At 46.7% G+C, this 27,488-nt stretch overlaps 1 protein-coding gene across 2 annotated transcripts in view; it reads left to right on the plus strand.

The window, feature by feature from the left end:
* LOC128688135 (protein let-756-like) overlaps positions 1-27,488 on the plus strand; it is a 496,439-nt gene that overhangs the window by 11,824 nt on the left and 457,127 nt on the right. Inside the window, exon 1 of one of the 2 annotated variants that reach the window (XM_070086736.1) lies at positions 17,928-18,550. The exons of the other annotated variant lie outside the window; for it this stretch is intronic. Coding sequence (XP_069942837.1) covers positions 18,094-18,550 — 457 coding nt within the window. The 5' untranslated portion in view covers positions 17,928-18,093. Of the gene's footprint in view, positions 1-17,927; positions 18,551-27,488 lie in introns of those variants that run through there. 2 annotated transcript variants of the gene reach the window in all.

Below are 27,488 nucleotides of genomic sequence, written 5' to 3' on the forward strand. Positions count from 1 at the left end.
ATGCTGTGGTCAGGTGGAGAATGCTACACCTGAATACCGCCCACAGGATGGGTATGGGGTGCATAATAAAGATATTAAACTAACTGATGATGTACCGAGTGGGGTTATAGTCTAAAATCTTGGGTAGCTTGGAAGGGAGATTGGATAAGTTTGTGAGCAGACCTTCTGCAGTGTTCTTCCATTCCTATGCTCTTATGTGGGATAGCGATGAGGAAGTTTCTTGGCAAGTGGTTCAGCTATGTTATAGAAGCCATTATTCTGGTTGAAGTTGTCGCATATAGAGAGAAGCGATGACTCCAGGATTCTTCGGTATTGAGTGTTGTCTTCTGTGGCGATAAGCCTTGAGTTTCTGTAGTTTATTAAATGGTTGTGTGAATTACGGTGTTGTACACAGGCATTCCTTGTATCGTCAGACCTGCTTGCGTATTGGTGTTCTGAAATACGTGTTTGGAGGTCCCTTGATGTTTCGCCCACGTATAATTTGCTGCAGTCATTACAAGAGATTATTTATACCCCTGCAGAGGATGGAAGCTTGTCCTGTCTATTACTGGTTATGTCCTTGATGGTCGTGGTTGTGGAGGTAGATACTTGGAATGAGGTATTGGAAAAGATGTTGGAAACGTGTTTGGCAATGGAGTTGGTGGGGAGGACTATGTATCTCTTCTCGGCAGTGTCTTCTCTGGGTGTGTTGAAGATGTTTAATGCCCGTCGTCTGCAGTCTCTGATGAAGTGACGAGGATAGTGGAGTTTAGAAAATACTTGTTCAATTATAGTGCATTCTTTCTCAAGAAACTCATTGCTGCAGATTCTGAGTGCGCGCAGGAAGAAGCCTATAATTACACCATAGGTGTTCTCTTGACGGAGGAGGGAGGGTGTTCTTTTGGCGGAGGAGGGAGGGTATTCTCTTGACGGAGGAGGGAGGAGGTATTCTCTTGATGGAGGAGGGAGGAGGTGTTCTCTTGACGGAGGAGGGAGTGTGTTCTCTTGGCGGAAAAGGGAGGAGGTGTTCTCTTGAAGGAGGAGGGAGGGTGTTCTCTTGACAGAGGAGGGAGGGGCGTTCTCTTGTTGGAGGAGGGAGGAGGTGTTCTCTTGATGGAGGAGAGTGTGGGTGTTCTCTTGATGGAGGAGGGAGGTGTGTTCTCTTGATGGAGGAGGGAGGAGGTGTTCTCTTGATGGAGGAGGGAGGAGTGTTCTCTTGATGGAGAAGGGAAGAGTGTTTTCTTGATGGAGGACGGAGGGGTGTTCTCTTGATGGAGGACGGAGGGGTGTTCTCTTGATGGAGGAGGGAGGAGATGTTCTCTTGATGGAGGAGGGAGGGGTGTTCTCTTGATGGAGAAGGGAAGAGTGTTTTCTTGATGGAGGACGGAGGGGTGTTCTCTTGATGGAGGACGGAGGGGTGTTCTCTTGATGGAGGAGGGAGGAGGTGTTCTCTTGATGGAGGAAGGAGGGGTGTTCTCTTGATGGAGAAGGGAGGGGTGTTCTCTTGACAGAGGAGGGAGGGTGTTCTCTTGACAGAGGAGGGAGGGGCGTTCTCTTCACGGAGGAGGGAGGATGTTCTCTTGACGGAGGAGGGAGGGTGTTCTCTTGACAGAGGAGGGAGGGTGTTCTCTTGACAGAGGAGGGAGGGTGTTCTCTTGACAGAGGAGGGAGGGGCGTTCTCTTCACGGAGGAGGGAGGGTGTTCTCTTGACAGAGGAGGGAGGGTGTTCTCTTGACAGAGGAGGGAGGGGCGTTCTCTTCACGGAGGAGGGAGGGTGTTCTCTTGACAGAGGAGGGAGGGGCGTTCTCTTGTTGGAGGAGGGAGGAGGTGTTCTCTTTATGGAGGAGAGTGTGGGTGTTCTCTTGATGGAGGAGGGAGGGGTGTTCTCTTGATGGAGGAGGGAGGAGGTGTTCTCTTGACGGAGGAGGGAGGAGGTGTTCTCTTGTTGGAGGAGGGAGGAGGTATTCTCTTGATGGAGGAATGAGGAGGTTTCTCTTGACGGATTAGGGAGGCGGTGTTCTCTTGATGGAGGAGGGAGGAGGTGTTCTCTTAATGGAGGAGGGAGGGGTGTTCTCTTGATGGAGGAGGGAGGAAGTGTTCTCTTAATGGAGGAGGGAGGGGTGTTCTCTTGACTTAGGAGGGAGGTGTTGTTTTGATGGAGGAGGGAGAATGTGTTCTCTTGATGGAGGAGGGAAGAGTGTTCTCTTGACGGAGGAGGGAGGAGGGAGGGTGTTCTCTTGCTGGAGAAGGGAGGTGTTCTCTTGATGGAGGAGGGGAAAGGTGTTCTCTTGATGGAGGGAGGAGGAGTGTTTTCTTGATGGAGGAGGGAAGGGTGTTCTCTAGATGGAGGAGGGATGGTGTTCTCTTGACGTAGGAGGAGGGAGAGGTGTTCTCTTGACGGAAGAGGGAGGGGTGTTCTCTTGATGGAGGAGGGAGGGGTGTTCTCTTGATGGAGGTGGGAGGGTGTTTTGTTGACGGAGGAAGGAAGAGTATTCTCTTGATGGAGGAAGGAGGGGTTTTCTCTTGATTTAGGAGGGAGGGGTGTTCTCTTGATGGAGGAAGGAAGAGTGTTCTCTTGATGGAGGACGGAGGGGTGTTCTCTTGATTGAGGAGTTAGGGGGTGTTCTCTTGACGGAGGAGGGAGGAGGCGTTCTCTTGGTGGAGGAGGGAGGAGGTGTTCTCATGATGGAGGATGGAGGGGTGTTCTCTTGATGGAGGAGGGAAGAGTGTTCTCTTGATGGAGGAGGGAGGGGTGTTCTCTTGACGGAGGAGGGGAAAGGGTGTTCTCTTAACGGCGGAGGGTAGAGGGTGTTCTCTTAACGCAGGAGGGGAGAGGGTGTTCTCATAACGGAGGAGGGTGAAGGGTGTTCTCATAACGGAGGAGGGTGAAGGGTGTTCTCATAACGGAGGAGGGTGAAGGGTGTTCTCATAACGGAGGAGGGGGAAGGGTGTTCTCATAACGGAGAAGGGGGAAGGGTGTTCTCATAACGGAGGAGTGTGAAGGGTGTTCTCATAACGGAGGAGGGGGAAGGGTGTTCTCATAACGGAGGAGGGGAGAGGGTGTTCTCATAACAGAAGAGGGGAGAGGGTGTTCTCATAACGGAGGAGGGTGATGGATGTTCTCATAACGGAGGAGGGGGAAGGGTGTTCTCATAACGGAGGAGGGGAAGGGTGTTCTCATAACGGATGAGGGGAGAGGGTGTTCTCATAACAGAAGAGGGGAGAGGGTGTTCTCATAACGGAGGAGGGTGATGGATGTTCTCATAACGGAGGAGGGGGAAGGGTGTTCTCATAACGGAGGAGGGGGAAGGGTGTTCTCATAACGGAGGAGGGGGAAGGGTGTTCTCATAACGGAGGAGGGGGAAGGGTGTTCTCATAACGGATGAGGGGAGAGGGTGTTCTCATAACAGAAGAGGGGAGAGGGTGTTCTCATAACGGAGGAGGGTGATGGATGTTCTCATAACGGAGGAGGGGGAAGGGTGTTCTCATAACGGAGGAGGGGGAAGGGTGTTCTCATAACGGAGGAGGGGGAAGGGTGTTCTAATAACAGAGGAGAGGAGAGGGTGTTCTCATAACAGAGGAGGGGAGAGGGTGTTCTCATAACTGAGGAGGGGGAAGGGTGTTCTCTTAACGGAGGAGGGGGGTGAGTGTTCTCATAACGGAGGAGGGGGTGAGTGTTCTCATAACGGAGGAGGGGGTAGGCTGTTCTCATAACGGAGGAGGGGGGTGAGTGTTCTCATAACGGAGGAGGGAGGTGAGTGTTCTCATAACGGAGGAGGGGGTGAGTGTTCTCATAACGGAGGAGGGGGTGAGTGCTCTCATAAGAGAGGAGGGAGGTGAGTGTTCTCATAACGGAGGAGGGGGTGAGTGTTCTCATAACGGAGGAGGGAGGTGAGTGTTTTCATAACGGAGGAGGGGGTGAGTGTTCTCATAACGTAGGAGGGGGTGAGTGTTCTCATAACGGAGGAGGGGGTGAGTGTTCTCATAACGGAGGAGGGAGGTGAGTGTTTTCATAACGGAGGAGGGGGGTGAGTGTTCTCATAACGGAGGAGGGGGTGAGTGTTCTCATAACGGAGGAGGGGGGTGAGTGTTCTCATAACGGAGGAGGGAGATGAGTGTTCTCATAACGGAGGGGGAGGTGAGTTCTCATAACGGAGGAGGGGGGTGAGTGTTCTCATAACGGAGGAGGGAGGTGAGTGTTCTCATAACGGAGGAGGGAGGTGAGTGTTTTCATAACGTAGGAGGGGGTGAGTGTTCTCATAACGTAGGAGGGGGTGAGTGTTCTCATAACGTAGGAGGGGGTGAGTGTTCTCATAACGGAGGAGGGGGGTGAGTGTTCTCATACCGTAGGAGGGGGTGAGTGTTCTCATAACGTAGGAGGGGGTGAGTGTTCTCATAACGGAGGAGGGGTGAGTGTTCTCATAACGGAGGAGGGGGTAAGTGTTCTCATAACGTAGTAGGGGGTGAGTGTTCTCATAACGTAGGAGGGGGTGAGTGTTCTCATAACGGAGGAGGGAGATGAGTGTTCTCATAATGGAGGAGGGGGTGAGTGTTCTCATAACGGAGGAGGGGGAAGGATGTTCTCATAACGGAGGAGGGGGTGAGTGTTCTCATAACGGAGGAGGGAGGTGAGTGTTCTCTTAACGGAGGAGGGGGGTGAGTGTTCTCATAACGGAGGAGGGGGTGAGTGTTCTCATAACGGAGGAGGGGGAAGGATGTTCTCATAACGGTGGAGGGGGGTGAGTGTTCTCATAACGGAGGAGGGAGGTGAGTGTTCTCATAACGGAGGAGGGGGTGAGTGTTCTCATAACGGAGGAGGGGGTGAGTGCTCTCATAAGAGAGGAGGGAGGTGAGTGTTCTCATAACGGAGGAGGGGGTGAGTGTTCTCATAACGGAGGAGGGAGGTGAGTGTTTTCATAACGGAGGAGGGGGTGAGTGTTCTCATAACGGAGGAGGGAGATGAGTGTTCTCATAACGGAGGGGGAGGTGAGTTCTCATAACGGAGGAGGGGGGTGAGTGTTCTCATAACGGAGGAGGGAGGTGAGTGTTCTCATAACGGAGGAGGGAGGTGAGTGTTTTCATAACGTAGGAGGGGGTGAGTGTTCTCATAACGTAGGAGGGGGTGAGTGTTCTCATAACGTAGGAGGGGGTGAGTGTTCTCATAACGGAGGAGGGGGGTGAGTGTTCTCATACCGTAGGAGGGGGTGAGTGTTCTCATAACGTAGGAGGGGGTGAGTGTTCTCATAACGGAGGAGGGGTGAGTGTTCTCATTTCGGCGGAGGGGGTAAGTATTCTCATAACGTAGTAGGGGGTGAGTGTTCTCATAACGTAGGAGGGGGTGAGTGTTCTCATAACGGAGGAGGGAGGTGAGTGTTCTCATAACGGAGGAGGGGGGTGAGTGTTCTCATAACGTAGGAGGGGGTGAGTGTTCTCATAACGGAGGAGGGGGGTGAGTGTTCACATAACGGAGGAGGGGGGTGAGTGTTCTCATAACGTAGGAGGGGGGTGAGTGTTCTCATAACGGAGGAGAGGGGTGAGTGTTCTCATAACGGAGGAGGGGGTGAGTGTTCTCATAACGGAGGAGGGGGGTGAGTGTTCTCATAACGGAGGAGTGGGGTGAGTGTTCTCATAACGGAGGAGGGGGTGAGTGTTCTCATAACGTAGGAGGGGGATGAGTGTTCCCATAACGGAGGAGGGGGGCGAGTGTTCTCATAACGTAGGAGGGGGTGAGTGTTCTCATAACGGAGGAGGGGGTGAGTGTTCTCATAACGTAGGAGGGGGGGTGAGTGTTCTCATAACGTAGGAGGGGTGAGTGTTCTCATAACGGAGGAGGGGGTGATTGTTATAAAAACGGAGGAGGGGGTTAGTGTTCTCATAACGGAGGAGGGGGTGAGTGTTCTCATAACGGAGGAGGGGGGTAAGTGTTCTCATAACGTAGGAGGGGGGTGAGTGTTCTCATAACGGAGGAGGGGGGTGAGTGTTCTCATAACGGAGGAGGGGGGTGAGTGTTCTCATACCGTAGGAGGGGGTGAGTGTTCTCATAACGTAGGAGGGGGTCAGTGTTCTCATAACGGAGGAGGGGTGAGTGTTCTCATAACGGAGGAGGGGGTAAATGTTCTCATAACGTAGTAGGGGGTGAGTGTTCTCATAACGTAGGAGGGGGTGAGTGTTCTCATAAAGGAGGAGGGAGGTGAGTGTTCTCATAACGGAGGAGGGGGGTGAGTGTTCTCATAACGTAGGAGGGGGTGAGTGTTCTCATAACGGAGGAGGGGGGTGAGTGTTCTCATAACGGAGGAGGGGGGTGAGTGTTCTCATAACGTAGGAGGGGGGCGAGTGTTCTCATAACGGAGGAGAGGGGTGAGTGTTCTCATAACGGAGGAGGGGGTGAGTGTTCTCATAACGGAGGAGGGGGTGAGTGTTCTCATAACGGAGGAGGGGGGTGAGTTCTCATAACGGCGGAGGGGGTGAGTGTTCTCATAACGTAGGAGGGGGATGAGTGTTCCCATAACGGAGGAGGGGGGCGAGTGTTCTCATAACGTAGGAGGGGGGTGAGTGTTCTCATAACGGAGGGGGTGAGTGTTCTCATAACGTAGGAGGGGGGTGAGTGTTCTCATAACGTAGGAGGGGTGAGTGTTCTCATAACGGAGGAGGGGGTGAGTGTTCTCATAACGGAGGAGGGGGTTAGTGTTCTCATAACGGAGGAGGGGGTGAGTGTTCTCATAACGGAGGAGGGGGGTAAGTGTTATCATAACGTAGGAGGGGGGTGAGTGTTCTCATAACGGAGAAGGGGGGGTGAGTGTTCTCATAACGGAGGAGGAGGTGAGTGTTCTCATAACTGGGGAGGGGGGTGAGTGTTCTCATAACGGAGGAGGGGGGTGAGTGTTCTCATAACGTAGGAGGGGGGTGAGTGTTCTCATGACGTAGGAGGGGGGTGAGTGTTCTCATAACGGATGAGGCAGGTGAGTGTTCTCATAACGTAGGAGGGGGGTGAGTGTTCTCATAACGGAGGAGGGAGGTGAGTGTTCTCATAACGTAGGAGGGGGTGAGTGTTCTCATAACGTAGGAGAGGGGTGAGTGTTCTCATAAAGTAGGAGGGGGGGTGAGTGTTCTCATAACGTAGGAGGGGGGTGAGTGTTCTCATAACGGAGGAGGGGGGTGAGTGTTCTCATAACGTAGGAGGGGTGAGTGTTCTCATAACGGAGGAGAGGGGTGAGTTCTCATAACGGAGGAGGGGGGTGAGTGTTCTCCTAACGGAGGAGGGGGTGAGTGTTCTCATAACGTAGGAGGCAGGTGAGTGTTCTCATAACGGAGGAGGGGGTGAGTGTTCTCATAAAGGAGGAGGGGGGTGAGTGTTCTCATAACGGAGGAGGGGGTAAGTGTTCTCATAACGTAGTAGGGGTGAGTGTTCTCATAACGTAGGAGGGGGTAAGTGTTCTCATAACGGAGGAGGGAGGTGAGTGTTCTCATAACGGAGGAGGGGGGTGAGTGTTCTCATAACGTAGGAGGGGGTGAGTGTTCTCATAACGGATGAGGGGGTGAGTGTTCTCATAACGTAGGAGGGGGGTAAGTATTCTCATAACGTAGGAGGGGGGTGAGTGTTCTCATAACGGAGGAGAGGGGTGAGTGTTCTCATAACGGAGGAGGGGGTGAGTGTTCTCATAACGGAGGCGGGGGTGAGTGTTCTCATAACGGAGGAGGGAGGTGAGTGTTCTCATAACGGAGGAGGGGGTGAGTGTTCTCATAACGTAGGAGGGGGATGAGTGTTCCCATAACGGAGGAGGGGGGCGAGTGTTCTCATAACGTAGGAGGGGGGTGAGTGTTCTCATAACGGAGGAGGGGGTGAGTGTTCTCATAACGTAGGAGGGGGTTAGTGTTCTCATAACGTAGGAGGGGGTGAGTGTTCTCAGATCGGAGGAGGGGGGTGAGTGTTCTCATAACGTAGGAGGGGGGTGAGTGTTCTCATAACGGAGGAGTGGGGTGAGTGTTCTCATCACGGAGGAGGGGGTGAGTGTTCTCCTAACGGAGGAGGGGGTGAGTGTTCTCATAACGTAGGCGGTAGGTGAGTGTTCTCATAACGGAGGAGGGGGTGAGTGTTCTCATAACGGAGGAGGGGGGGAGTGTTCTCATAACGGGGGAGGGGGGTGAGTGTTCTCATAACGGAGGAGGGGGTGAGTGTTCTCATAACGTAGGAGGGGGGTGAGTGTTCTCATAACGTAGGAGGGGGGTGAGTGTTCTGATAACGGAGGAGGGGGGTGAGTGTTCTCATAACGTAGGAGGCGGGTGAGTGTTCTCATAACGGAGGAGGGGGGTGAGTGTTCTCATATCGGAGGCGGGGGTGAGTGTTCTCATAACGGAGGAGGGGGTGAGTGTTCTCATAACGGACGGGGGGTGAGTGTTCTCATAACGGAGGAGGGGGGTGAGTGTTCTCATAACGTAGGAGGTAGGTGAGTGTTCTCATAACGGAGGAGGGGGGTGAGCGTTCTCATAACGTAGGAGGGGGGTGAGTGTTCTCATAACGTAGGAGGTAGGTGAGTGTTCTCATAACGGAGGAGGGGGGTGAGTGTTCTCATAACGTAGGAGGGGGGTGAGTGTTCTCATAACGGAGGAGGGGGGTGAGTGTTCTCATAACGTAGGAGGGGGGTGAGTGTTCTCATAACGGAGGAGGGGGTGAGTGTTCTCATAACGGACGGGGGGTGAGTGTTCTCATAACGGAGGAGGGGGGTGAGTGTTCTCATAACGGAGGAGGGGGGTAAGTGTTCTCATAACGTAGGAGGGGCGTGAGTGTTCTCATAACGGAGGAGGGGGGTGAGTGTTCTCATAACGGAGGAGGGGGTGAGTGTTCTCATAACGGAGAAGGGGGTGAGTGTTCTAATAACGGGGGAGGGGGTGAGTGTTCTCATAACGGAGGAGGGAGGTGAGTGTTCTCATAACGTAGGAGGGGGTGAGTGTTCTCATAACGGAGGAGGGGGTGAGTGTTCTCATAACGTAGGAGGGGGGCGAGTGTTCTCATAACGGAGGAGGGGGTGAATGTTTTCATAACGGAGGGGGGGTGAGTGTTCTCATAACGGAGGAGGGGGTGAGTGTTCTCATAACGTAGGAGGGGGGTGAGTGTCCTCATAACGGAGGAGGGGGTGAGTGTTCTCATAACGGAGGAGGGGAGTGAGTGTTCTCATAACGAAGGAGGGGGTGAGTACTCTCATAACGGAGGAGGGGGGTGAGTGTTCTCATAACGGAGGAGGGAGGTGAGTGTTCTCATAACGCAGGAGGGGGGTGAGTGTTCTCATAACGGAGGAGGGGGTGAGTGTTTTCATAACGGAGGGGGGGTGAGTGTTCTCATAACGGAGGAGGGGGGTGAGTGTTCTCATAACGTAGGAGGGGGGTGAGTGTCCTCATAACGGAGGAGGGGGTGAGTGTTCTCATAACGGAGGAGGGGAGTGAGTGTTCTCATAACGGAGAGGGTGAGTGCTCTCATAACGGAGGAGGGGGGTGAGTGTTCTCATAACGGAGGATGGGGGTGAGTGTTCTCATAACGGAGGGGGTGAGTGTTCTCATAACGGAGGAGGGGAGTGAGTGTTCTCATAACGAAGGAGGGGGGTGAGTGTTCTCATAACGGAGGAGGATGTGAGTGTTCTCATAACGGAGGAGGAGGATGGTGAGTGTTCTCATAACGGACGGGGGTGAGTGTTCTCATAACGGAGGAGGGGGTGAGTGTTCTCATAACGGAGGAGGGGGTGAGTGTTCTCATAACGGAGGAGGGAGTGAGTGTTCTCATAACGGAGGGGGTGAGTGTTCTCATAACGGAGGAGGGGGGGTGAGTGTTCTCAAAACGGAGGATGGGGGTGAGTGTTCTCATAACGGAGGATGGGGGTGGGTGTTCTCATAACGGAGGAGGGGGGTTAGTGTTCTCATAACGTAGGAGGGGGGCGAGTGTTCTCATAACGGAGGAGGGGGTGAGTGTTCTCATAACGAAGGAGGGGGGTGAGTGTTCTCATAACGGAGGAGGGGGTGAGTGTTCTCATAACGGAGGAGGGGGGTGAGTGTTCTCATAACGGAGGAGGGGGGTGAGTATTCTCATAACGGAGGAGGGGGGTGAGTGTTCTCATAACGGAGGAGGGGGGTGAGTATTCTCATAACGCAGGAGGGGGGTGAGTGTTCTCATAACGGAGGAGGGGGTGAGTGTTCTCATAACGGAGGAGGGGGTGAGTATTCTCATAACGGAGGAGGGGGTGAGTGTTCTCATAACGGAGGGGGGTGAGTATTCTCATAACGGAGGAGGGGAGTGAGTGTTCTCATAACGGAGGAGGGGGGTGAGTGTTCTCATAACGGAGGAGGGGGGTGAGTGTTCTCATAACGGAGGAGGGGGGTGAGTGTTCTCATAACGGAGGAGGGGGTGAATATTCTCATAACGGAGGTGGGGGTGAGTGTTCTCATAACGGAGGAGGGGGGGTGAGTATTCTCATAACGGAGGAGGGGGGTGAGTGTTCTCATAACGGAGGAGGGGGGTGAGTGTTCTCATAACGGAGGAGGGGGGTGAGTGCTCTCATAACGGAGGAGGGGGGTGAGTGTTCTCATAACGGAGGAGGGGGGTGAGTATTCTCATAACGGGGGAGGGGGGTGAGTGTTCTCATAACGTAGGAGGGGGGTGAGTGTTCTCATAACGGAGGAGGGGGGTGAGTATTCTCATAACGGGGGAGGGGGGTGAGTGTTCTCATAACGGAGGAGGGGGGTGAGTGTTCTCATAACGGAGGAGGGGGGTGAGTATTCTCATAACGGGGGAGGGGGGTGAGTGTTATCTTTGATGGACCATCATTAAGCTTCTGTGATGAAGTTTGCCTGGAAAAATAATCCTATTTTGCTTTAACTTGACAAATGTCTTAAGATTAGTTGTTCATGGTGTTGTATAATTTTTTGCAAATGTTGCATGCAAAGAGTACGTAACCTTTATTCGGCGCATATACACACCCTCATTAAAAGGCTATCTCCTCCAACCAACGAACTAGTACTAAGGTCGAATGATGGGGCCCCGTCGTTCGATCAGTACCCTGGTTCCAGCCAGTGAGAAGATGGTTTTGGCAATCGTAGAGGTGTTGTGGGTACCACACACCTATCTGCCCTTGTCATTCCCATTCTAGAGCTGGTTAAAGCACGGTCTGCTCTCTCTTCTATTCTGCCTTGATTACCGTGGAGTGCACTTATACCTGTTGTTGTACATAGCGTATATAGTGTACATACTTCTATTCTTACTTGGTGAAGGATAATATAAATAAAAAAAATTTCTGTTTATTTTGCTCCCTTTACACTCAGGTTAACAGGCCTTTGAATTCCTGGGTTGTAATAGCAAATAATTGTTTTTAGTATATTTTTCTATTTCACTTTCTTCTCTAATGTTAGTCACTTGTTCTAGCTCGGCACTGGATAAAATCACTGTTGTTACAACTAGAATACACTAATTGTCTGGTCTGACACTTTTTCCGGCAGCTTTCTGGTTCTCATGAACTCAAAAAACTTATTGTGGCACATTACTGAACACACTCCTCTTTAAGCTGAATGTTATGGGAATGTAGTTATAAGCTTGAGTAGATCTATGACCCACTATGATAACATGAACGTAGATAAGTATGTTTATGGAGAAACTTCCAATGTGAACAGACTGACGGATGCTGTAATAGCCATGCTTAAGCTTGATTACAAGTACTCCTGACAGTTTGGCAGACACACAGATGATGATCAGACCAAATGCAATTTAGGTGGCCAGCCCTGTGGTCACTATCCTGAACACGATGTGCTTAATATTAAGTCCACTTGTTGAGGAATATAGAAATAGACAGCATAATAACGTATGTGATATGTCAAGATATATTATTAATGATAATAAGACATCAGACATATTTGATTGCAACAGATAAGTGAACTATACATATAAATCCAGATGTACTCCTTTAAACCCTTTTGGGGCCTAGTTCCTAGGCCTTTTGTGTATTCATGTACTCTTGCGCTATCGTCCACAGGATGGATATGAGGTGCACAATAAACTAGCCGCTTAAAAGATAGATTTTATTTCTTTGCAATGTTTACAGTGTGTGATTTCAATTTTGATTTGTTAAGTACAGAGAAAGCCACTATCTTGCCGGGGCATTTCAGCGACAAAATAAAAACTCGAATTTCCTCTTTACTTGCCTCTCTCGAGAACCTTAAGAATCCACTCCTGAATTGTAGCATAGACCTTAGGTACTATGAGCCCAGATCAGCTCGGCTGTTTTGGATTATATTATAATCTAAAAAAGATAATGAAGCTGACTAGGGGTGTTTCTCACAATTCCTTTACAGATTCACGTAACAATCACATCTGTTGCTAGGCGACACCTGTACGAGTTAATTATGATGTGTAGCTATAAAAACTAATTAAAATTGGCCTTCATGTTTGTCCGTCGATTCGACGAGGACCATCTAGTCATCCTGGGGTCGAAGTTGGTGGGTACGCAGATGACTTGTCAGGCCAATCCGCGCACGAAACGTTCTCTGGCAGTGTGGACAGGGAAGGGTGGCGGCATCGAGAGGTCTGATGGCTCTGGTCTTCCTCGCCTGCCTGCGCTGCTCAGCTAGTGAGATTCTGCTTGCCTCGCAGGATGTTGCCCCTTTCTGGACAACTGCTCGCCAGTCATTCCTGTCCTGAGTTATCAGCTCCCACATGGTGTGGTTGATGTTGAAAGCTTTCAGAGCAGTCTTAAGGGTGTCCTTATAGCGCTTCTTTTGGCCTCCTTGAGAGCGCTTTCCATGCTGCAGTTCGCCAAATAAGAGTTTCTTTGGCAGCCGGTGGTCTGGCATGCGAGCAACGTGACCTGCCCAGCGAAGCTGTGTCTGCATTAGGATGGTGTAGATGCTAGGCAGGCCAGCTGTAGTCAGCACTTCTGTGTCTGGGATCTTATCTTGCCATTTGATGCATCAAAATTGGCCTTACCTTGGAGGAGCCCAACATTGCCTGTTGGACAAGGCACCGTAGAAAACGGTAACCGTCTTGTGTTGGGGACACTTAGCTAGTCGTCAATAATTAACTAGGCAAAATACCGTGACTGGAAAATACCGTGACTGGAACTATACAAGTGTAATCCGCACATAGAGAGAAGCTTACGAAGACATTTCGGTTCGACTTGGACCATTTACAAAGTCACACTAACTCAAAAGAGAGTTTATTTAGGCACATAAGTACAATTATCATACAGAATGTAAATTACCTAGGATAACCAAAAAAAAGTTAGTGACTTGTATCCATTGGTGTCTTTCCTTATCTTGTTTGAAGTCTTTATTGGGATTTATTAACGCGGAGTATTAGTAACCCAGGATACATCAAGAAAGTCAAGCGGCGCCACATATTTTCGTCCGGGTCATTAGGTCCTCTTCTCTTGGATGCGACCCACAACAGTGTTCGTAACTACATAATTACTGCACGGTGAGTACGTTTAAGGAAACATACCCAACGTCTCCACACGCCACAGGATCGAACCCGGACTCTTTGCTTATGAGCCCAAAGCGGGGCCAGTAAGTCACGATTGCACCATAAGTTATGTTTTGCGTAATTGAAAATTTAACCATATCAGGTGCGTCATGATAGTGACAAGTGTTGTGATGAAGTAGCAGGTATTGTGATGTAGCAGGTGTTGTGATGAAGCAGGTGCTATGATGAAGTAGCAGGTGTTATGATGAAGTAGGTGTTGTGATATAGCAGGTGTTGTGATGAAGCAGGTGTTATAATGTAGCAGGTGTTTTGATGTAGCAGGTGTTTTGATGAAGCAGGTGTTGTGATGTAGCAGGTGTTGTAATTTAGCAGGTGTTGTGATGAAGCAGGTGCTATGATGAAGTGGCAGGTGTTATGATGAAGTAGGTGTTGTGATATAGCAGGTGTTGTGATGAAGCAGGTGTTATAATGTAGCAGGTGTTTTGATGTAGCAGGTGTTTTGATGAAGCAGGTGTTGTGATGTAGCAGGTGTTGTAATTTAGCAGGTGTTGTGATGAAGCAGGTGTTATGATGTAGTAGGTGTTGTGATATAGCAGGTGTTGTGATGAAGTAGCAGGTGTTGTGATATAGCAGTTGTTGTGATGAAGCAGGTGTTATGATGTAGCAGGTGTTTTGATGTAGCAGGTGTTTTGATGAAGCAGGTGTTGTGATATAGCAGGTGTTGTAATTTAGCAGGTGTTGTGATGAAGCAGGTGTTATGATGAAGTAGCAGGTGTTGTGATATAGCAGTTGTTGTGATGAAGCAGGTGTTATGATGTTGCAGGTGTTTTGATGTAGCAGGTGTTTTGATGAAGCAGGTGTTGTAATTTAGCAGGTGTTGTGATGAAGCAGGTGTTGTGAAGTAGCTGTTGAGGAGTAGCAGGTGTAGTAACCGCAGGAGAAGTATATATGACAGATTGGTGTAGCAACTACTAGAGAAATATGACAGGAAAGATGATGTAAAGTGTACGATGAGGAGGATGAACACACTTGGTCACTATATCTTAGAGTGTAACAGATTACGAGAATATAGGGTTAATATTACACATATATTTGAACAGTGTAAGCACGTTGTAACTAAGGTTGTTATCATTTCGCAAACATAAGCTGGATTTACTTTAGTTACATAATAGTAATTCGTAAAAGTAATGATTCATATAGCTTCTCAGATTCTTGACTGTAAAGTTAATTATTCTTGTATCTACACAGATTCTTAACTGTAAATGTAACTATTCTTGTAGCTACGGAACCTCTAAATTGTAAAGGGAGTGATTATTGTGGATACATAAACTCATAATCTTAAAGGGAGTGATTATTATACCTGAAACGGTCAGGGATGGAATTGAAATCTCCAACAGCGAGTTAAATGTTTGGATTGCTTTTATGGCGGCATGTTCACTCGTAGAATGAGTGGCACTGCCCAATAAATCTACCCTTCTACGCAAAAATCTTAAACCTGTTATGCACCTATCACTTGCATAATCATTTCTTTACACTTCTTCCATCCTGAGTAAAAGAAATACTTTGTAACGTCCCTACTACTTCTCTGTGCTCTTAGCTCAAAGTCTGTGGCTATCCGCTCGATTAGTTCCTTTAAGTATCTTCGTACAGTTATGTTTTCCTTAATCCTGTCATCCAGGGTAGTCAGGCTTCTTAAAGTGCACACTTCTCAGATCTGGGACTAAGCTGGCTGCAAACCTTGGAACCTTTCCAGTTTTCTGAGCGTGGTAAGGGGCTCTACACTGGTGCTGCATATTCTAGTATGAGCCAATATGCGTTCTGTATGGTACTAAAGGATTTTTTTATTAAGGTATTTGAAGTCTATTCTGGGATTTGCTATCCACGCATAGATGGGAGAATTTACATAATGTGCTTCTCCAGCAATATGTTCAGTGTGATTATTCCCAGACCGTTTTCTTTCGTGTACATTTGCAGTATCTCTGGCCTTACCGCTTCCTCGAAATGAGTGATCTTCTATTTATTCGAATTAAACTTTATTAGCCAATTGTTTGACCACACCTACAATATGTTTGTCACCCCAGATGGTCTCTCTGTTGTTTCCCGCTCATATTCTTCTCAATAGTTTGGCACCATCTACAATAAAAAAAAATCAGGATTCGACTCCAACTGAGCAATCGCCCATCCTATTATTTCGTCTCGTACTATCATACTGTCTTCTGTTTTTTAAGTATTCCTTGATCCACTGGAAGGCTTACCTTTCACCCCTACACGTGGATTAATCTGTTGTGGAACCGTGTTAAATGCTTTCCTGGAGTCCAAGAAAATTTAGTTTAGCCACTCTCTCTCTCTCTCTCTCTCTCTCTCTCTCTCTCTCTCTCTCTCTCTCTCTCTCTCTCTCTCTCTCTCTCTCTCTCTCTCTCTCTCTCTCTCTCTCTCTCTCTCTCTCTCTCTCTCTCTCTCTCTCTCTCTCTCTCTCTCTCTCCTCCTCTCTCTCCCTCGCTCTCTCTCCCTCTCTCTCCTCTCTCTCTCTCTCTCTCTCTCTCTCTTTTACACAGGGTTTGTCAAGGTTAGGTTAAGGATCCCTGGCCTTATTGACAAGCAATTTATAGGTTAAGGATTCCTAACTTTATTGACAAGCTAAGAACTGTTACCTACATCAGCTCATTTGAAAAGATTTATATTGTTATGAAACTTACAAATACTTTTATTGTTATGAAACAAACAAGTAGGGAACAGGATGACGTTGGAGCCATCTGTGGGCCAGCATTTTCGTTTGATCAACTCTCTCTCTCTCTCTCTCTCTCTCTCTCTCTCTCTCTCTCTCTCTCTCTCTCTCTCTCTCTCTCTCTCTCTCTCTCTCTCTCTCTCTCTCTCTCTCTCTTTCTCTCTCTCTCTCTCTCTCTCTCTCTCTCTCTCTCTCTCTCTCTTTCTCTCTCTCTCTCTCTCTCTCTCTCTCTCTCTCTCTCTCTCTCTCTCTCTCTCTCTCTCTCTCTCTCTCTCTCTCTCTCTCTCTCTCTCTCTCTCTCTCTCTCTCTCACTCTCTCTCTCTCTCTCTCTCTCTCTCTCTCTCACTTCAGTAATTCCATACCTGGACTCGCTTCCGAAGGTCACTGTCCCCGCAGCCCGTTCCCAGATCAGTCCTCCTGGTTACTGGTCTGATTGATCAAGCTCTTAGTGCCTGCAGCCCAACGTATGGCCCACAGCCTGGCGTATCAGGAACTGAGTTGAGGAACTTTCTGAGTTTCCTCTTGAGGACAGCCAGGGGCTTGTTGGTAATTTTCCTTATGCATGAAGGGAAAGCGTTGAAGAGTCGGGCTGCCTTTTAATCCTTATTGAATTCTCTCTGTGTATTCATCGCTCCCCTGCTTTTTATTGGAGGTATCCTGCATCATCTGCCAAGCCTCTTGTGTTCATAAGTAGTAATTTCGGTAAACAGGTTTGGGATAAGCTTTATTCAGGAAATCGACAACTGTTTTTATAGACAACAGTATAAATTTGTGCAATAGTTCTAGAAGTACACAAAAGTTGTAGGCATACATAAGTGAAAATTATGTGTATAACCTGGGATAAACCAGTAAATTCAAACAGTGTGAGTTATTTCCATCATAGAAACCCAAGTAGGTTGACCAGACAGGATCTACCGTCCAGGAATCCGTGTTGGTTTTTACTGAGAAGCTTCTCCTCTTCAGGTACTCGAGGACCTCTTCCTCTGGCACTCTCCATTACTTTTGTCAGATGCTTGTCAGTGATACTGGCTGGCCTGTAGCCTGGTGCCTCCTGTCTCTTCCCTTCTTAAATATAAGTAATACGTGTGTTGTGAAGGAGGTATATATACGGAAACACGTGTGTGGTGAGAAAGACAGGTAAGCAGACAGGTGTGTGGTGAGGGAAACGTGCAGTGTCATGTGTGTGGTGAGGAGGGAGGTAAGCAATAACAGGTGTGTGGTGAGCAGTGTGAGGTAGAGGCCAGGGTTGGCCAGCTGGTGGCAAGGGGAGTGGATGAGACGCAGCTGGTGCATCCGTCTGGGTGTTACATCTGCTCATCACACTCTTCAGTAGCTCAGGCTACGCTCATCCACCTTCATACAAATGACAGATGTGAGAGATATAGAAAGAAAATGATACAGAAATAAGAGAGTGAGGGGTGCGACATTCATTCAGAAGTGTAAGCGGGGGCCCCACCTCCGCCTCTTGACATGCAGACCACGTGCTGCTTGCTCGCCGCCTGCCTCAACACACCATCTTTTTTCGTATCTGGCCCAAACTTGCCCATTTTCTTTTCATTTTTAAGGTCTTGAGTGATAAGTTGCATATATATTTGAGGTGTGAGAGGTTGGAAGCTATGTTTGAGGTTGAGAAAAGTTAGGTAGGGGCGGTGGCAAGGGTGGGCGGGGCGGGTGTAAGCCACGCCCGCGTGCTGTGATTGGAGGATAAGGGCGAGTGAGGGGGTGAGGGCCGGGTCGGGCATGTGAGGCGAGACAGTTGTTGGTGTGAAGCTGGCTCCTCAACACGGGACCGTAGTCACCAGGATAATGATAGTCAGTGGTGTGGAGTGAGTGAGTGTGTAGTGATCACTAGTCAGGCGTAGAGCCATGTGGCGGCTCCTGTGTGCGCCACCGAGCCTTGGGTCCGAGTAGGCGGGCCGCCCCAGCACGCTGGACATGTGCCCTGGGTGGTGGGCGGGTCGCGGCTGCCTCCTCGGAGTGTTCTTGCTGCTGCTGCTGCTGCTCCTGGCGGGCGGTGCGCCAGCCCCCGCCGCCCCCAGCACCACGCCCGGGGCCCCAGGGGCGCCGCAACACCGCTTAAAAACGAATCTTCGCCATTCCGCCGGTGGGGCCCCCTGGGTTCGCCGGGCGCACCGCCCCCCGCCGTCTGGGAGCCCCTTGCCGCCGCCCAGTCAGGTAGTGGTGCCCCTGGTGGCGGGCCCCACCGGCACCACTGCCTCAGACCTCAGTCAGATGGTGCGCAACACGCGCAGCACCCTCTCCAACATCACCAGGAATTTTAGACACCACCATATGTTCCGGCAGCAACTGTACAGTGAGAACGCTGGCCGTGTCATGAAGCTCTTGACCGATGGTACTGTACACTTCACTGACAACCTTACCGACCCTCACAGTGAGTACCCCTCTCACTCGTTGATTTGTCAACCCCCATTCCCCTCTTCGCTACTTGTGGGCTGCATCCTGAAGATCAAACCACCCCAGTGGAAATATTAATAAGCCCTACTGATTGGTTATCTGGGTATCTTAGGTTTCCCTGGGTTACTAATCCTTCAAGTTAATACTTGAAATAAAACTGTTCCTTCTTTATCCTCTCTTCACACCTCACAGTCATAACTAACCCAAAAATTGTAGAGAATACTAGACGAATTTTTGGTCCCTCCTAGAGCATTATAATGTTCGGAACACTCCGAAACGTCTAGTTTCGTTTCCAATTTGTGTATTAGCACTAATTGGTTGCAGTCAAGGTATTGTAACTTATTCTTCACGTTTGTCTTCCATGTCAAGTACACACATACGATTAGTTAACCCACACTGAGGCGGTACTCATGACACGCAAGTTCTCGGCCTTGCAGTCAGGTGTTCAGCCTCACATTCAGATGATACTCGATACACACGTTAGTAAACCTCGCACATTACTTGCCTTCTTTACTGAGGAGTCATATTTGCAAACCTATTGTCGTGTCGGCAGAGCGGTGCAGAGCCGCTGACACAGAAGCTATTTGCCCTTTCACCCATAACGAGGGCCATGGTGGCACACGCTTCCAACAACTAAGCCTCCTAACAGAGAGTTTTGTTGCTGCACGAGTGTCTAAGTTTTAAATGAATAGCATTCAGAGGATTAAGAGAATTCTATATGAATTAACAAGGCTTGAATAAAAATTTGTGATAAGTTATCAGGTGGAAGAAGCGAGTGGGAGTACTAGTTATTATCTGGTGGAAGAAACGAGTTGCATGCGATTTATAACAGTTAGAGGAAGCGATTGAAGGTACAGGTAATCAAAGGGTAAGGTAACAGGAAGTATAACTTATTAACAGCTGGGAGAAAAGTGGAAGTTGCAGTTATTAACAGCTGGGAGAAAAGTGGAAGTTGCAGTTATTAACAGCTGGAAGAAAAGTGGAAGTTGCAGTTATTAACAGCTGGAAGAAAAGTGGGAGTTGCAGTTATTAACAGCTGGGGAAGAGAATAGATATACCAGTTATTAACAGGTGGTGCAAATGAGAGGATGTACTCGCATTTAAGAAGTGAGGGAGGTAAGTTTAGACATCAGTCATTAAGAGATGAGGGACGTAAGTGAGGACACTAGTTATTAACACAGGAGGGAAGCGACTGGAGGTGCGAGAAAGCCCCTGGGGTGGCAGGGGCTACCTCAGGCTTGGCCAGAAGGTACAGCTGTTAGAGAGGGGCACTGTCACCCCTCCCGTCCCTCTCAGCCCCCCCTCCCACCCTCTGACGCTCCGCGCAGGCACTCACCTGCTGGAGGTGCCTGTGTTCTGTTGGTTGTTCTGTTTTTGTTGGTGCCTGTGTTCTGTTGGTGTTCTGTTTATATCTGTGTTTTGTTGGTGTTTTGTTTTATCCTGTGTTCAGTGGTTGCTTGTGTTCTATTGGTCCCAGTATTCTGTTGGTGCCAGTGTTGTTCTTTTAGTGTCTGTACCTATTTTTAAAATTATATATATGGATCCTGTCTCTACCACGCCACTGTCCAGGTCATTTCATTTCCAGACTACCCCAAGGCTGAATAAATACTTCCTAACATCCCTGTGACAAATTTGTTTTTAACGTCCAGCGATACTCTCGTGTTCATTTCCCTTACGTTATCACATTTCCTCTAATTCTTCTCAACTCCGTCATCAGGTTTAGTTCCCATATTTTTTCCTCTTAGCACATACCCTATAGCTCAGGGACGAGTTTTGTTGCAAACCTCTGGAGTTTTTCGATATGCTTGATCAGGAGTGGGTTCAATATTGGTGCTGCATAGTCTAATATGGGGGTGACATATGCTGTATACAGTGTCGTGAATGACTTCATGTAAATTTCAGATATGCCCGATGTGCGTTAGCTGCGGCAGTTATTCGGTTGATGCGTGCTTCAGGTGATATGCTCGGTACAATGGTAACCCCGACATCCTTCTCCTGGAATGTGGTTTATAGCCTTAGCCCCCAAGCCTGTACTCCGTTTATCATCTTTACCATCCCAATCTTCATAACTTAGCACTTGCTTTGTGTGTGTTTGTCTGTGGAAGGGGGTGGGCACTCATAGGTTACATTAATTTTCATTTTAAGGATTAAAAGTGTAAAGGTACAATGCGACCTCAGTACCCCACGTACGGTGGAAAGGATTCAGACCTGACAAAGTATTTAACGAAAGTTCACTCACGTTAGACAGGACAGTGGCATTTTAGTGGTGGTTGAGTACAGATTGTGAGGGGAATTATGAAAATTTCTGCTGACTCGGGTCTGAGTCATATTATGGTCAACTCAGTAGAGCTTTGGTCAATTGACCGATGCCTCTCGCTGACTTACTAGTTCATTCCATAAAAATTATCATAAGATAATATGGTAAGTCTTCTATCTTTTTTAAAAAGTACACTACACAGTAATGTACCAGAATTTTGAGGGTCAAGTATGCAGGTGAACAAGCAACACTTTATTACAGAGAAAGGAGAGGGGAGGGGAGGAACAAGGTGTGTACAGGTGCAGTTGTTACACGTCTCAGCACCCTCTTATTTGTGTTAATAACTTAGGTAGATAATGCAGGTGTTGTGCCAGTGATCTTTGGTAAAGGTTGTTGGCCACTTCCATAATGGTGTGACAAGTGTGTTTATGATGCATGTTCATACTACCGCCATATATACAATACCTGCTTTTCCAACCCGTCCTACAAATAGTAAGTGCGATTTCTAACGTGTTGCGGAGCGTCAATTTATGCACGGTGTAAGCTGATAACATTATTGCATATTAGGTTAGGTTAACCCATCCTTAATCATCCTATATCTATGTATGTCTAATAAACGAGTGGTCTTAAAGTTTGAGGATTAGTTGCCTTGTGCCTGTCCACCGCATCTGTTTACAACTACTGGTAGAATGTATCCAGATTTATACCTCCGGTCATTGCTCCACTCTGCTGCCTCGCCTCATGAAATTAAAATGAAAACGTACACCTAATTTTGTTTTCATTGTAATAGAATGGTCTCTACCTGGCTGATAATGACGCGCTCAGTGTGTCTCGCTAAGAGAATAATCACTAAGGAAGACAGACGTCTAGAAAGAACCACAGGAAGGGAAGTAGTCTATAACTGTTATGGTTCCATAGTGTAGTCAGGGAGAGTATGATGGTACTACAACCGTTATGACTCCATACTGTAGTCAGGGAGAGTATGATGGTACTACAACCGTTATAACTCCATACTGTAGTCAGGGACAGTATGATGGTACTACAACCGTTATGACTCCATACTGTAGTCAGGGAGAGTATGATGGTACTACAACCGTTATGACTCCATACTGTAGTCAGGGAGAGTATGATGGTACTACAACCGTTATGACTCCATACTGTAGTCAGGGAGAGTATGATGGTACTACAACCGTTATGACTCCATACTGTAGTCAGGGAGAGTATGATGGTACTACAACCGTTATGACTCCATACTCTAGTCAGGGAGAGTATGATGGTACTACAACTGTTATGGTTTCATATTTTAGTTAAAGGACAGGAAGGTCCTTATAAGTTTGGACATAAACAACAGTAAGTGCGACATTAACAAACAAGAGAAGCACGATCTGTTTGAAATTGCTAAGCAACAAGCAGAGGAAGAAGAAAAAAGATGATCCAGGGATACTAAGAAACTTGTCATATAGAAAGAACACATTCTTAGGACTATATAACCCCGGAGGGTTATTAGCCCAGGATAACAAGATCAGACCCAGGTATTATGGATTATTTCCATTGGTAGTCTCCCATGCCATGCGACCAACTACAACCGACATTAGGTATGTAGACAAAGACAAATTACAGAACAAGCTTTTATTGAGACAACTTTTCGCTCGCTAATTTCTGCAATGTTTCTTTTTTTCATCCACCTTGACATCTATTTATTGCTAGGCTGACATATTCAACAGGTTTATCGAGGCTTGCCCATACGGGAGTCGAACCCTGGTCCTGTCGGCTTTGAGCTGAACTCTATATGAGGTAGAGAGGATCATAGGTAAGACTCGCGGCGAGCTTTAAATGACGGAATCACGAACTCCATTAATCAGTGACAAATGGCTAAACAAGGTCGTGAAGAAGTCTTATTAAATTTATGGTTTATAACTTATGATAGACCAGAGATACTGTTAGATGTGATGACACGAAACAGTGTGACCCCGGATACCAGGTACAGTAGGTACAGGTTGACGCTACCATAACTACGATACCCACTACCAAAGGTACCATAGATCACCATACATACACTACCAGAGGTACCATAGACCACACATACATTACCAAAGGTAACATAGGTACCAAAGACCAAACGTGCACTACCAGAGATACCGCAGATCACACACTACCAGAGGTACAACAGACCAACACTAGGCCACCACACCTATAGTTTACTTTCATACCCTTTCGAGTTAAAGTATTCTTGATGTTAATGTAGAGATTATATGCAGCCTTAACAACTCTACGTGCAGTTAATAGATTAATAGTTTTAAACCTAACATACAGACCAAATTAACCCACATTAGCAGTCATACCAGCAGCTTCCCTGGGTACCTTGCTACTCATTATTATATTGATGGGGAAGAGCTAAACTCTTATCGGGGTCATATAGCGTCTGGGAAAAGGGAGGTAATCAGGTTTGATTCGAGGGAGGGGAAGGTTAGCTTTCCTTCCCCAAACCAGGAGCTCCTGAGGAGCATCAAGGGATTCCTTTGAAGTGTGTTAACTTGAGTCAGAGTGTGACGTTAAGACTGGCTGCTCGAACATGGCGTTAAAACTGGCTGCTCACACATGGCGTTAAGACTGGCTGCTCACACATGGCGTTAAGACTGGCTGCTCACACATGGTGTTAAGACTGGCTACTCACAGATGGTGTTAAGACTGGCTGCTCATACAACTGGTTATCTCACAAGTGCTCGCTACTCATTTATGTAACAATGCGTGTTTCTTGAATTTTATAATAAAACAAGATTACCCGATTGTATCTCATCAGCTCGTAGCTCAGATGTGCAGCCTTCGACTTGCAACCGAAGGCACCCATATTCAATCCCCAGGCTAGCCCGGATGGGTTAGCAGGTCTGGAGACCTGGAGTTTACCTGGAGAGAGTTTCGGGGGTCAACGCCCCCGCGGCCCGGTCTGTGACCAGGCCTCCTGGTGGATCAGCGCCTGATCAACCAGGCTGTTGCTGCTGGCTGCACGCAAACCAACGTACGAGCCACAGCCCGGCTGATCAGGAACTGACTTTAGGTGCTTGTCCAGTGCCAGCTTGAAGACTGCCAGGGGTCTGTTGGTAATCCCCCTTATGTGTGCTGGGAGGCAGTTGAACAGTCTCGGGCCCCTGACACTTATTGTATGGTCTCTTAACGTGCTAGTGACACCCCTGCTTTTCATTGGGGGGATGGTGCATCGTCTGCCAAGTCTTTTGCTTTCGTAGTGAGTGATTTTCGTGTGCAAGTTCGGTACTAGTCCCTCTAGGATTTTCCAGGTGTATATAATCATGTATCTCTCCCTCCTGCGTTCCAGGGAATACAGGTTTAGAAACCTCAAGCGCTCCCAGTAATTGAGGTGTTTTATATACACCGAGATGTATATCTATAAGTATAGACAATAAGAGTATATTTAATCTGATCCGTTGTGCACAGGAGACGTGTATCCTTGATGACTTTCGTGTAGTGGATAGGCATTAAACCTAATGAACCGAACAACACTTACACACACGCAGTTTCTGTTCATCTAGCAGTAGACTTCATGGTTTTAAGGGAGTATTGTAGGTTACATTCTAGGGAAGAGGACTGATGGCGCCAACATAATTAAACCACATTGTTTGACTCTTGGGTTATCCCGAGTTAATAATCTGAGTACTTTTCTCTTCTACCTTTCCTTGTGCAGAACTAAACTCATCGGCACTAACTATGGGCTTTCTGCATGCACAGCTAAATGCCACCCAGTACTCTACGTTGTAGCATGCTGAAATAAAATTATTATTAATAGTATTACTTTTTTTTCCTAGTGGTTGTATCCCTATTGTTACATTAAGGGGAAGCACTAAACCATTAGGGGGTCATAGAGCGCTTGTTGAATGGGAGGCAATCAGGGTTGATATGAAGAAGGGGAGGATAGCTCTAATTTCTTGGATCAGAAGTCCTTCACTAGCATCAAGGAAGCACCCCCACCCCACCCCTTCCCTTCCCTTCAATGGATTACTGTCTGTTAATACTTTCAGAGATCACCAACACTGCAAATTACAAATATCTGTTGGAAGTTGATTTTTAAAAGGTAAGTGGTATGCGCGCGCTGTTTTTTGTAGTCAAAATTATATATATCCATGGCGTGGTTACAAGGATATGTGCATATAATTTATATAAAATTTATACACAAATGAATATCGCATTTGGCTGTTTTCAATTTCATATACATGAAAGAGAGAAGCCTAATCTTACTCACTTGCACTTACTTTCAATATACTTTTATTTTTACTATTAGGTGTGGTACTTGATAATTCTCAGTCCTGCAACATTTCCGTTACAATTGAGGAGGCGTAATCTGATACTAAACATTCATCCCAAGAATCACAAAACAGTATATAAATACATGAATAGACATCTATATATATATATATATATATATATATATATATATATATATATATATATATATATATATATATATATATATATATATATATATATATATATATATATATAATATGCATATATTCTGTAAACAATGGGGAGGACGAGGGGAATGGAGGGGGTAAGCTACACCACAACTGTCACCAGTAACCTGAGAACTTGAGCCTTATTGTCATATATATGAGCATTTATCTATCAAAATTTCCTTCTCTAATGCAGAAATGTGATGCACATACTACCGCATTTATACATCACATTAACTATATTGACGGGTATATGATTAAAAAATAAATGCGTATATCGAAGTATACCATTATTTTTCATAGTTCGTGTGAGACGTGGACACATTTGATAGGTTTCATGTTATTGGGGTTACGAGGGTGGGGTGGTAGGAGTGCTCATACATTATTGACCCTTGACCACCTCAACTCGGAGGCCTACAACTTGCTACCTACCCAACACACCTCACATGAACACCTCTCCTACAACGTAAATAACGAACCTTATGTATGATTAACTATATGTGTGACTGGTGTGATTGTCAGGTCTGAAACAAAGCTTTGAGGGAAAAAATCTTGAAAACATAAGAGTGTGTTCAGCACATTTTATATCAGATAAGATCTATAGATTTTAGTGTAATAAACATTAGTGAGTTGCTGTATACAGGTACAGTGTGCTTACTTATATACACTCATCTTTGTGTACAGCAGTCCACGGTTGTAGTGGCTTTTCACTTAATCACTCAGAGTGAAGTACCTATAATTATACAAGTAAAACTTAGCATAGTAGATATATAACATTTGAACCATAATGTCTAGTGGTGCAAATAAGTATACAATATATTAAACCTCCATTATTTTTGTTATTTACCCTAAAGATTCAGAAGCATAATTTTTTTTACGTATGAAATAAGTTATTAAAATACTACTTTGTAACTAGAGTAAGCTGCCGAAAAATACATGTGATAACTTTTATAACTACTATTATTTTTTTTTTATTTTCAAAGTATTAATATTTCCTGTTAAATAAATCCAAAAAACTTTCCCCTGCCATGATCAAGAATTTATCATTGATGATTGTGACAGTTTTTGCCTCTAACCATCATCCACACACTTGATTGGTTATATGCTTCTTAACCTTTATAACTTTATAACTTTCGAAATCTTCGAGTGTTTAGAAAAGTGGAAATGCCAAGTAGTTAACAGTATTTGGATATGTTATACTGGGAGGTAGTCTGACCTCTTCTGATATAACACTTTCATTGTGAATATGAATCTTAACCACTAATCAGTTGTAACTTGACTACTTCATAATTTTTTTTTTCATTTGGGTGAAGACCAGCTTCATTAAGTTTGCATACTCAGTGTTTATTCAATATTACAATTTGCCACTTTGATAGTTTCGATGTTAATGTTATCTTAAATTTAAAAGAAGTAAATATTTCACAGTAAAAACGTATGAATAATTAACTAATCTATTTTTGAAAGTCCACTTTGCATTTTGTTTACAAACTGTATATATGGCCGTTCATCCGCGTGTACCTGGAGGATGTTCCGGGGATCAACGCACCCGCGGCCCGGTCCATGACTAGGCCTTGAAAAATTAACAAGTGAAATCGTAACATCTGCGAAAACGCTACAGTATTTGGAGTTCGGGATGCCTACATAAATCATGAGATTTGACTCTTTACAGCATCCTACATTCACTTTTATCAGCAGTATAAATATTTACTGCGAGCGTGGTAGTGTGATGTAGGTTTTTGGAGCACTAGCCTAGCTTGCCCCCCCCCCCCCACCTCCAGGCTCCCTCATCCCTTCCTATACACACGCTGAAGACGCTGTTATGTCTTCTCTACCTTGTCGAGTAAACCTCAGATAACATGTTATAATCATCGTTACACCGAAGTGATGAGAGAAATGGTAGTGTCGAGGTTGGTATTTTATTTGTCAGGAGAAATAGGAAACCATCTTAGTTGTATGATAAATATGGTTACTGGAGCTTTTGGTCATTGAATAGAGGCCTTCTGTTGGCATACTGATCCATCCCACTGAAAATAAAATATAACCAAAGGATGTATCATGGAGATATATTTATATTAGGTTTCGTTTAAATTGTGGGCCTGGCTGTGTATATTACGGTGACATAATAGATGGTCAACCTGAAGTTAATTGATAAGAATTTGTTAAATGAATTGTTAACTTAAATAAACACAAGTGTA

The sequence above is a fragment of the Cherax quadricarinatus genome, chromosome 19 (genome assembly GCF_038502225.1).
Source record: "Cherax quadricarinatus isolate ZL_2023a chromosome 19, ASM3850222v1, whole genome shotgun sequence".
NCBI classification, from domain to species: domain Eukaryota; kingdom Metazoa; phylum Arthropoda; class Malacostraca; order Decapoda; family Parastacidae; genus Cherax; species Cherax quadricarinatus.